Source organism: Saimiri boliviensis, chromosome 4 (genome assembly GCF_048565385.1).
Source record: "Saimiri boliviensis isolate mSaiBol1 chromosome 4, mSaiBol1.pri, whole genome shotgun sequence".
NCBI lineage: Eukaryota > Metazoa > Chordata > Mammalia > Primates > Cebidae > Saimiri > Saimiri boliviensis.
Genome location: NC_133452.1, coordinates 2,798,029 through 2,810,145, shown reverse-complemented (window position 1 = coordinate 2,810,145; position 12,117 = coordinate 2,798,029). Strand labels below are relative to the sequence as shown.

General features: G+C 45.0%; 1 protein-coding gene across 1 annotated transcript in view; it reads left to right on the top strand.

Moving 5' to 3' along the window:
• The window catches only part of KIF25 (kinesin family member 25), a 47,613-nt gene that overhangs the window by 15,432 nt on the left and 20,064 nt on the right, over positions 1-12,117 (top strand). Inside the window, 5 exon segments of the mRNA XM_074397081.1 lie at positions 5,483-5,613; positions 8,170-8,275; positions 8,439-8,523; positions 10,762-10,864; positions 11,780-11,886. Coding sequence (XP_074253182.1) covers positions 5,483-5,613; positions 8,170-8,275; positions 8,439-8,523; positions 10,762-10,864; positions 11,780-11,886 — 532 coding nt within the window.

Genomic DNA, 12,117 nt, shown 5'->3' with positions numbered 1-12,117 from the left:
AAGGTTATTATTAATAGGTGAGGACTTACTTGTGTCATTTTACTGACTGCTTTTTGATTGTTTTGTATATCCTTTGTTTCTTACTTCCTCTCATTATCTTTTGCATTTAGGCGGTTTTCTGTAATGAGTTTGATTCCTTTTGCTTTCTTTGTGCATTGGCTATACAAGTGAGTTTTATAGTTTTGTATTTTTTTTATGATGGTAGTTGTTGTCTTTTCACTTCCAGATGTAAGACGCTTTTGAGTATTTCTTATAAGTCTGGTCTTGTGGTAATGAATTCTTTTAGTTTTTACTTGTCTGTGAAAGATTTTATTTTTCCTTCATTTCTGAAGGATAGCTTTGCTGGTTATAATATTATTAGCTGAATTATTTTTTCCTTTTGGTCAGTACTTTTACTATATTATCCATTCTCTCCTGGCCTGCAAAGTCTCTGCTGAGAAATCTACTGTTGGTTTAATGGACTTATATGTGATTTAATGCTTTTCTTTTGCTGCTTTTAAAATTCTTTGACTTTTGACAATTTGACTACAATGTGCCTTGGAGAGGACCTGCGTGGGGGTTCTTTGAGCTTCCTGGACCTAGATGTCCATTTCTTTCACAAGACTCGGGAAGTTTTATGCTATATTATTATTAAACATGTTTTCCTCTGCTTTTCTCTTCTCTTTCTGGAATGCCCACAATACAAATATTAATTCACTTAATGCTGTCGCATGAATCCTATGGCCTTTCTTCATTATTTTTTATTTTCTCTCTCTCCATCTGTCTGCCTGTGCTATTTCAAAATACCTGTCTTCAAGTTTAGAATTGTTTTCCTCCTATTTGGTTTAGTCCGTTGTTGATGCTCTCTATTGTATTTTTTATTTCAATGAAATAAATTTTTTATTTCTCTATTGTATCGACATATTTCATTGAATTCTTTAGCTCTGATTTATTTTTTATAATTCTATCTCTTTATTGAATTCCTCATTCAAATTATGAATTATTTTCCTATGTTCATTGAATTGTATTTTTTTTTATATCTCACTGAGTTCCCTTAAGATTGTTATTTTGAACTCTTTTTCTGGCATTTAGTATATTTCCTTATAATTGGGGTCTGTTACTAGAGGATTATTACTTTCCTTTGGAGGTTACATATTTCCCTCCTTTTTCATGGTTGCTGTGTCCCTGGCGTTGACTTCTATACATCTGGTGGAAAAACTGTCTCTTCCAATTTTATGGAGTAGGTTTCAGGAAGAAAGACTTAGGGTGCATGGTTCTAGATGGACACAGTAATGTAATGTCCATGTAGTCCCTTTGGCTGTAATCCACACTAGAGGTGTTTGTGAGTTTCTCAATGGCCTATAGTGAGGGAGTCTGTGGCAATAGTGATGTGGCTTTTCCAAGGGTAGTCTCTCAGGCTGTATCTCAGGTTGGGGGTACACACAGACACACAGTAGGTCACCCAACATGGGGTCTGGCTCATTGGAGTTGGAGCCACATGGCTGTTCCTCTGGCCAGAAGCATGGACACACAGTTGCTTAGCTGGCCAGGGAGTGTGCCTGCCGGGAGTGACCTATGAGGTTGTTTCTCTGACCCAGGACACAGATGCAAGGCTGCTCAGCTGGTCTGGGATATGTCTGCTGGGGCCAATTCAAGGGGCTGTTTCCCGTGTCTGGGCCACAGCTGCATGGCTGCTTGGCTGGCCTGGGGGGTGTTTGCCAGGAGTGGTGTTTCCCACAGGGCTGCTTCTCAGGCTTGGGACGAGGGTCCATTACTGCTCAGCTGGCCTGGGGTATATCTGCCAGGTCACCTGTGTGGCTGTTTCTTGGGTCTGGGGTGCAGGAGCAAGGCTGCATGGCTGGTTTGGGGATATGCCCACTGATGATGGTGCAAGGGGCTGTTTCTCAGGCTCTTACTGGGGACATACAGCTGTTGGGCCAGTCAAGGGCATGTCTATTGGTTGTCGGGGTACTGTGGGGCTATTTCTCAGGTCCCTGCACCCGAGAGGTCACCATATTAATGCTGAACTTAGTGCGGACACCCTATCGGCATAGCACACTGCAGCCCAGAACTCCTGGGCTCAAGCAATCCTCCCACTTCAGCCTGAGTAGCTGGGACTACAGGTATGCACCACCATGCCTGGCGAGAACACTTCTTAAAACTAAGGTGCTAACAGGGCATCCACTCTGCTGTAGCTACCCTCGCAATGGAGTATTGTCAGCATGTGTCTCTCATTCTTGTTATATTCCTAATTCTAAAAAATAAAGATGGGGCTGCAGCAGCCAGGTGCCTGTATACTCTGCCCTCCTGGACTTCCAATCAACACAGGTGCCTCTCTGCTACCATGCTGCGTGCACACTCTGGCCAGATCTTAGCTCTTCCTTCCACGCAGTCAGAGCTTGGCTTTGTAGTCACTGCCTTGGTCCTTCCTTGGACGGAAGGGCTGAGCACCAGCTGTCTCTCCTCAGTGTCTTGCTTACTTCACTGCCACCATGCAAATATTTTCTTTTCTTTTTTTTTTTTTTTTATACTCAGTAGTTAGACAGAATCATTATCCTAGTGAATTTGCATCCCCTGAAGCGCACTTTTTAGGGAAATTTTAATTACTGATGCATAAAATTCACAACCCAATGATTTATTTTTGGTATTTAAAAACTTACAATTTGATATCAATAAAGCAATGAAAATCTAGCCAAGATAGAAACATCTAAATTAATGTTTTATTATCTGTTTTGTAACTGTGTAGCCATAGCTATCTACTGGTAATAAACTACAGTATCATGAAAATAATAGTTGTGTAAATCATAATTGTCAGGTAAAATCAGCATCAAGGTTTTGACACTGTATGCAGTCATGTTTGTTAAGTCTAATGAAAATTCAATTTCCAATAACAAATATGAGTGCGCAGATTGCATGTCATTGTATTATGCAACGACATCTTTTTGCTCAACTTGAAACACGAGGCTGTAAAAGGCACTCTAAAATTATACTAGAATATGTTTAACTGAAAGAAACAGTAACATAATAAATACCTAAAGCCTGAAAGATTGTTGTGAAATGTAACACATTCTTTTTTTTTTTTTTTCATTTTTTTAAATTTAACTTTTAATTTAAGTTCAGGGGTACAAGTACAGGTTTGTTACCCAGGTAACAAACCTGTAAGAAAAAGAATAAAGAAAAAGAATAAAGAAGAGGAAGAAAGAGAAAGAGGAAGAGGGAGAGAGAATGGGGGTATTGCTTTATTGCCCGGGCTAGAATGCAGTCTAAATATGGGTATGCCTATAATTGTCCTTAATAATGGAGATACAAAAGAAAATGAGGGAAGAGTTGCTCTTCTTGAGGAATATCTCTGTGGTGTTCTCTGTATTACCTGGAGTTGAATATTATCCTGCCTTACTAGGCTGGGAAAATTTTCCTGAATAATGTCCTGAAGCGTATTTTCCAGCTTGGATTCATTCTCTTCGTCACATTCAGGTACACCTATCAAGCGTAGATTAGGTCTTTTCACATAGTCCCATATTTCTTGGAGACTTTGCTCGTTCCTTTTTATCCTTTTTTCTCTAATCTTGTCTTCTAGTTTAATTTCATTGAGTTGGTCTTCGACCTCTGATATCCTTTCTTCTGCTTGATCAATTCGGCTGTTAAAACTTGTGCATACTTCACGTAGTTCTCGTATTGTGTTTTTCAGCTCCATCAATTCACTTATATTCCTCTCTAAATTGTGTATTCTTGTTAACATTTTGTCAAATCTTTTTTCAAAGTTCTTAGTTGCTTTAGATTGGGTTAGAACAAGTTCTTTTAATTCACAGAAGTTTCTCATTATCCACATTTTGAAGCCTGCTTCTGTAATTGGAACCCACTCGTTCTCCATCAAGCCTTGTTCCGTTGCTGATGAGGAACTGGGATCCCCCGCTGAGGAAGAGGCGTTCTGACATTGGGTATTCTCAGCCTTTTTGGCCATTTTCCTCCCTTCGTTATAAATTTATCCATCTGTGGTCTTTGTATTCACCATCTTTGTAATTAGGTTTCTGAGTGGACGTCCAACTTACTGATTCTCAGCGCCGAAATCTGAGCAACCCACTGCACCGACCAAATCAGCGGCGTTAAGATTGATGGTGCTTTTCTGACTCTGCACCAAGAACCGACGCTCCGAGGCGCCGGCAAAACCGCCTCGCCGGTCACAAGAGTCGCGCTGGCGACCCGTGGGGCTCCTCCGCTGGGAATCTCCTGGTGCGTGAGCAACAAGAATTCATGTGAAGGTGTGGCGTCCTCTCGTTCTTTGCGCTTTCACTGGGAGCTACAATCCCGAGCTGCTAGTGATCAGCCATCTTGGATCTCTCTCCCAAATAGATCCAAATATTTTCTTTATCTCACTTGGCAAATATTTTCTTTATCTCACTTGATGCCTTAAGCACTAGTGTTACTGAGTCAAACAAAAGGAGACAGATTAAATCCTCAAGATCAGGACTTGGAGTTAACAGGACCTTATGAGTCCTCTCCTTTTATAAGCGAACACACAGAAGCGTATGTGTGGTTTAGTAACTGTCTGTCTGCACTCCGGCCTGTGTGCCTCCTTGTGAACCTGGAGGAGTCTTTCAGTGAGGAAACGCATCCCGAGGCTGAGGCCTGGCCGCCGCTCGCGGGAGGGCTCGTTGGGATTATCAGCATGGCCGTGTTTGCTGTTACGGTTCCCTGTTCCTTTATTCATTCTCTGGGCAGGCCTCTCTGTTCCTGCCAAAGTTCCACTGCATCTTCAGATTCAGATATTTGAGGTTTTCCATCTTACCCATCAACATAGAATACCATTTTATTGGGGCATTTTGGATTATGGTTTTTTTTAAAAAAAAAATCAGTAGAATCCAAGATGTTGTTTTTTAAGTTGATAGGCCTGCTTGTTAAAAGGCTTCATGCCATCAGTCTGCTGAGAAAGGAAGTATCCGTTTTGTGACATTGTGATTCTTGGCTCCCACATTCTGTTTGTATTTCCAAAGTCTAAAGAGAGTTTGAGTTTGTATTGGATGTGTAACATGGCATTTCATTTCTATTTGCAATCTAATTCAGCGTTTAATCATTTTGGATTCCATCTATTAATAAAGTCAGTCTCAGATGGAGAATCTGGCTGATGCTCTAGTTCCTGGCGGCTGTTTTAAAGGCTATTTATTTTCATTTTTTATTTAATTTTTATCCACTGAGTTGATAATCAGACATGGGAGAACACATTTCTGGCTTTGTATCAAGTTCGAGTTGAACTGTCTTTGTTGGTCTGTGATTCTCCCTTATTGTTAAGTTTGACAGTTACTAACTCGAATTTCTGAAGATAGTCAGCAGAGCCTGTGGGTCAAATGACACTTACTTAGCTATTTGCAGCTGATGTAAAGCATATTTTGTATGCGTTTGTAGTGGCAGTTGGCAGGATTGATAGATTTGATACATCCAAGACAAAATTTTTAATGGCCAGAAGCTGCATGGTCCGTAATTCATTACTGGTTCTTTTTTAACTCAGGTTCACCGGGCCCTGAACTACCATCAGCAGGACTGTCCATATCCACAGCAAGCAGCCTTGGCTCTCACAGAGCATGTAGAAGTGCATAGAGCGTGGAACTCGCAGATGTGCCAGGAGCGCGTAGATGTGCGGTGCCTCCTGGGTGTTTTGTTTCTGCCTCTGGGAGAGTCCCTGACTCTGTGGTTGTAAGGAGCAGTTGTGTGGACTAAAAGCAGATCAGCAACTGTGGTGTCTTTTCAGAGTTTCAAATTCACGCGTCTTACCTACTGGATGTGTGTGCGTGGCTTATGTCTGTCTCACACCTAGAACCTGCAAGCTGAATTCTTGTTTTCTGCTTTAGATCAGCTCCTCTCGTTTTCCCCTGCTCAGCAAGAGGCAGCTCCATCCACCTGGCTTTTCATGCCAGAAACTTGGGTCACCGTTACGTGTGGGCTCGTTTAATCCTTCACCACCTCTTGTCAATTCTGCAGTAAAAATCTTTCTTGGATGTGTCTAAGGTATTCCCATTTTCCTCCCCATTGCTGCCCAGGCCCCGCGCTCCTCCTGGGACTGCTCCCGGCCTCCCGGACAGGACTGTTGATCCAGTGGGCAGTGAGGAGTGATCCCGCATTGCAGCAGGCCACCTCCTGGCTTGGAATTCTTCAGGGCATCTGGAGGAAGTTAAGGAAACACATCTCCTCTCCTGGCATCCGACCTCTGTCCGCCTCCCCATCCTGTCCTGAGGCCCCAGCTCTCTGTCTTGGAGATTTCGCAGACCCCCTTCCCTCTGCTCAGCCGCCCTTCCTCTCTGCCTCTCATCTCACCTGCCCCCACCTTTCAGTTTTCAAGGTGAACCCCACTTTCTCCACAAGGCTTTTCTTGGTGTCACAGTCTAAACGAAGCCACTCCCTTTTGCAATCTTACCGCATCTATATTTTCCCTCAAGGTACTTAATGGTATTTAATGTCATTGTCTGTGGGCCAGTTTGTCCCAGTCACTAGGCTGTAAGCCTCAGCAGGGCCGGGCTTCTGTCTCCTCATTCACCACGGGGACTCAAGTCAGGGTCCGCAGGGTCTCCTCTCAGTGGTGTCTGTCACCTGAGTGAATAAACTAATGAAACTCCTCACTCGTTCCATGATGCTGGTCTCCTCCATGCCTGGGACCTGTGCTGTGACAGGTGAGGTGTGAGGGAAATTGAACTGTAGGCCGTGTGTGTGGCCTCGGTCACAGGACTTCTCCAGGCCTGCTGAAGATTTGTTCTTTCTAGTCCTCAAATTCTGGGTTTGAAGGGAGCTCTTTCAGGGTCTACGTTCAGTTTCACAAATACAAACCAATTGTTTTTTGTTTTTTGCTTTTTGTTTTTTTGAGACGAAGTCTCACTTGGTTGCCCAGGCTGGAGTGCAGTGACACGATCTCAGCTCACCACAACCTCTGCCTCCTGGGTTCAAGCAATTCTCCTGCCTCACCCTCCCGAGTAGCTGGGATCACAGGCATGTGCCACGATGCCTGGTCAATTTTTTATTTTTAGTGAGATGTGGTTTCACCAGGTTGGCTAGGCTGGTCTCAAACTCCCGACCTCAGGTGATCCACCCGCCTCTGCCTCTGCCTCCCAAAGTGCTGGGATTACAGGTGTGAGCCCCCGCAGCTGGCCAATATGAACCAGTTGTAAATAATTTAAAATTGTGATAATGCCATGTCTGTGTGGCTTTTTTTTTTTTTTTTTTTTTTTTGAGACGGAGTTTCGCTCTTGTTACCCAGGCTGGAGTGCAATGGCGCGATCTCGGCTCACCGCAACCTCCGCCTCCTGGGCTCAGGCAATTCTCCTGCCTCAGCCTCCTGAGTAGCTGGGATTACAGGCATGTGCCACCATGCCCAGCTAATTTTTTGCACTTTTAGTAGAGACGGGGTTTCGCCATGTTGACCAGGATGGTCTCGATCTCTTGACCTCGTGATCCACCCGCCTCGGCCTCCCAAAGTGCTGGGATTACAGGCTTGAGCCACCACGCCCAGCCCACCTGTGTGGCTTTTACAGGCTCATAGTCAGAGAAGGACTTGGATTTTTTTCTCTAGGAGTTATAAGGATTTAAGGAAGAAACTGTCCTTTGGTTTCTATATTACGTCAATTCTTTATATTTTATTTTCTTCTTTCACCAATCAGTTATTCTTCCCTTGGAAGCTGATTGGACAGAAAGGACCTGTCATCACCTGCTTCTGAGTGCACACTTTCCAGAAAAGGCACCTGTGCTTTCCAAAGCCACGTTCGCTCTTGCCAGTGTTTGTCCCGCGTGTGGCATGCACAGTGGGGACGGCTTCTGTGTCTTGTTTGGAAAATGATCCACTTTTGCATACTGTCCCTGGGAGTGCAGTTTTCTCATAGCAAAGCTTCCTCATGTTTTCTTGTTTCACGAGTACTTAATTTAACCTAAATTAAGGAACCATAGACTCGGTGAAGTAACATCGTAGTAGGTCTCAGGCCGCATGGCACAAAGATAATAACAAATACATTCCTGCACCTGCCTTTTTGTTTATAAGACAAGAAAATGGACATTTGTCCTGTGAGTCCTCGTTAGTTCAGTAATAAGCAGTGTTAAGTCAGTGCTACTGTGGGAGTTTGGATACTTCAGAAAGGAAGTGCCCTGTGCCCATGTGCAGGGGCCATGGGAGGGTGCAGGCTAGAAACGGTTTCCTGGGTTCAGCCTTCCCTGTAGGCAGGAGGAATTCCCCAGGAACCCAGGGGAGCAGCCTGCAGGGGCGGCAGAGCTGCTGGAGGGCCCCGGGCTGCTGCCTCCTCATGGCTGGATCACGTCAGCTGGCGTCAGTGGTGGATACATTGTGGGAAAAGCTTTTTCTTTCCTCCTGACCCCACCTCCAATCCTTGCACTTTGTGGTCACACACCCTAGACTGGGCTTGGGAAGTAAAAGAGCAAGTTTGAGGAAGCATATGACCTGCCGATAAAGGATTGGGCTGAATGTTTAGAGCCCAATGCACAAAAGGGCTGAGGGATTTGATGAGCACTTCTGGGTGCTCAGCACCAAGCTGCAGAGAAGGAATAAAGTTGAAAGTATGATCCTTTCCCCATGCTGCTCATGCACGGGCTGTGAGTATCGTTCACCCCTGCAAGGCAGCCAGAGTCCCACGGGAGTGCATGGCTCAGTGCCGAGTGACAGGGAAGTTCCTGTGGGCAGGACAGTCATGGAGCTGCTAGGGCTTGACCTGGGTGGTGTTTAGTCATGCATTTCACCTTCACGTGGCCCTCGACAGTCTCCAAGTACTTCCAGGCCCTTGACCGTCCCGGGAGGGCTGGAGGGGGCAGCTCTGGCTCTTGTTCAACAACGCTTTTAGTAAGTGGTGGCCTCGGGCAGGAGGTCTGGGTGTTTGGACAACACCAGGCTGCTGCATAGCCAGTGGAGCAGCGCAGGCCAGGGCGCTGTGGTGGGGACACCACCCTCAGGGGTCATGTGACCTTGTTTTGGGGAGGAAGGAGGTGGAACAGCCGCACGGTTGATGTCGACACATGTCTTCTCAGAAGGCTCCGTCTCAAGATGAATACGCTGAGGATGCTCAGGGTCGAAGGGAAAGGTCAAAATTGTGCTTCCAGAACAATGGAAGTGTTTCTGCCACTTGCTGTCTGTCTATAGTGGTAAGGGAGACTTTAAGTCTCTGCAAGAATTTATTCTGGGGTAATATCATTTAGCATTCAGGATCATCCTGTTTTTATAAACAGCGGAGCAGATGGTTCTTATGAAATCAGAACACTGCTGGTTTTTATAACAGCTTTTTATGGAACTAACACATGTCAAAATATTTTAATTCCATTAAAAAAATGCCAACACTTTCAGCCCTTAACTTATTTTAAAAACAAATCTGTATTAGGGAAAAGTTTAATTCTTACTATTCAGAAAAAAATATTAATAGGCCCAGGTTAAGAAGAAGGTTATTTCCTAAGTGAAATAAAAATATTATTTTAAAAAAACAAAACCCAAAACTAATGCCATTGATTCAAAATACAAGGAGAAAAAGAGTAAGTAATGGTTATTGTTCCGAGAATAATTCATTTATCAGGAAGCTGACGGACTCCTGGCTGTGTTCTCATAGAACAGGAATTTACAATATGATATTCCCCACCTACACATTTATGTTACATTTCTATCGTCATTCAAGTTCAAGGATTTTCTCAGCACCTGTTATGTGCCAGGCACCCTGTTAGACACAAGGGCTGTAGGTGAGAGGAAGGTGCAGTTTTGCCACCAAGACCTAGAGCTGTAGGGACAGTGCCCAGGAGGCTGCGCAGAGCACAGAAGCCACCAACACGACAGCGGGGCAGGAGGCAGGGCTCCACAGCTCAGCTGACCAGGAGTTGACCAGGCAGAGAAAAAGGGAAAGGAGGCCGGGGCGGTGCCTCATGCCTGTAATCCTAGCCCTTTGGGAGGCAGAGGCGGGCAGATTGCCTGAGCTCAGGAGTTCGAGACCACCCTGGGCAACATGGAGAAACCCTGTGTCCATTAAAATGCAAAAAATTAGCAGAGCGATGGTGCACACCTGCAGTCCCAGCTACTTGGGAGGCTAAGGGAGGAGAATCTCTTGAATCCAGGAGGCAGAGGTTGCGGTGAACCGAGACCACGCCATCCTTGTGACGGATTAGAACACATTCCTTATTAAGTTTATTCTGAAGGATTAGAACGTTTCTTAAGTTTATTCCCAGGTGTATATTTTTTGCTATCACAAATAGTCTCATCTCCCAGTGTGTCTTCTAACTTTGTGCATATAAAGGCTATTGATGTTTTCTCACTGATTTTATAACCTGCTATTTTGTGAAATTATTTTATTGATTTAGTAATTTTCTTTGCTATTTGATTTTAGATTTCTCAGATGTAGGGCCCTATTAGCTCCAAGTAGAGATTGTTTTACCTTTTCTTTTCTGACCCTTATGTCACTAATGGATTTCTTTTGTCTGATGGCATAAGCCAATCATAGCTTGATGCAATTATTAAATAGTATTGCAGGTAGCAGGCATCTTAGACTTTTCCTTCCTATTTCTGGGAAAAACGCCAATATTCTTTAAAGGGAAGATGTTCGCAAAGCCTAAAATATTTACTACTAGTTTTTTTCTCAGAAAAAGTTTGCCAACCCTTGCTACAGATGAAGAAACTTCAGAAGGTGTCAACTCTGTGCAGTGTGTATGCCTTGATTGAATTATTATTTCTAAGACACGGACTGGAAAAATAAACTGACTAGCCAACTGGAGAGATGCGAACACTGACTTTTGGCTGCTGTTGAGGAATGACTGTCCATTTTTAAGGCGTGGCCATGGCCGTCCGGCTACTTCCTAAAGGCACCATCCTCTCCAGAGGTGCCTTCGTGGGTGAGGCGGGTCCCAGGCAGCTGCAGGGTGAGAAGGTCAGGTCTGGGTCTGCAGCCGGGCGGTGTGCACTCGGGCTCGCCTTTCCGTGCTTTTCCTTTTGTATCTTGGTGTATTTTCTTTTCTTTTTTTTTTTTTTTTTTTGTCAAAGCTTCATTTAGTTTTATTTAGTTTTTTTTTTTTTTCCTCTCTCCATCCCCATCTCTCCCCATCCCCGCTTTTTTTTTTTTTTAAATTTATTTTTTTTTAATTGCATTTTAGGTTTTGGGGTACATGTGATGAACATGCAAGATTGGTGCATAGGTACACACATGGCAGTGTGATTTGCTGCCTTCCGTCCCGTCACCTGTATCTGTCATTTCTCCCCATGCTATCTCTTCCCACCTCCCCACCCCCCCGCCCCTCCCCCATTTCCCCCCAACGGACCCCAGTGTGTGATGCTCCCCTCCCTGTGTCCACGTGTTCTCATTGTTCAACACCCGCCTATGAGCGAGAATATACGGTGTTTGATTTTCTGCTCTTGTGTCAGTTTGCTGAGAATGATGGTTTGCAGGTTCATCCATGTCCCTACAAAGGCCGTGAACTCATCGTTTTTGATGGCTGCGTAATATTCCATGGTGTATATGTACCACATTTTCCCTATCCAGTCTATCTTGGTGTATTTTCTCAGTGAAAAGTTAAAAAAGATCTCGGCCCTGAGCGTCTTCCCACGCATTGAGAGGGGGTTTCGCCCACCGCCCGGGGAAGGTCTCCCTTGGCGACACCTCATAAGGGACCCCTCCGTGCAAAGTCAATCCTGCCGCTGGGGATGACGTGGCGCCACCGAGCCTCAGGACACACGTGAGAATGAAGAAGGGCGAGGACTTGGCTCCGGCTCAGCCAAAACCTGCAGTCCAGGAAAGGAGGCTCACGTGGCCGCTTGCTGGCAGCCGCCAGGGCCTGTGTTCGGACCGGGCAGGAAACGGCGTTTTTCGGATGTGACTTCCTGGTTCGCGTTATTCGTACCTGTTGATGGACCCAGAGCCACGTGGGGTTCCGTTTTCAGAGCAGACGTCCAGTCCCCTGGTAGCCACTCAAGCGCTGCTGAACTGACCTGGCGCTGAGGAGAACAAGGCTTTTAAGAGCTGGAACATAAAAATCAAGTGTCACGTGTGTCATATGCCGCTGAGTGTGATTTTCACTTTGTTATCTTTGGGTCCTCTAAAGCAGGACTAATTTAGTTATGGGATAATTATATCCTCCCTCCGTCCCTCCCTCCCTCCCTCCCTCCCCTCCCCTCCCCTCCCCTCCCCTCCC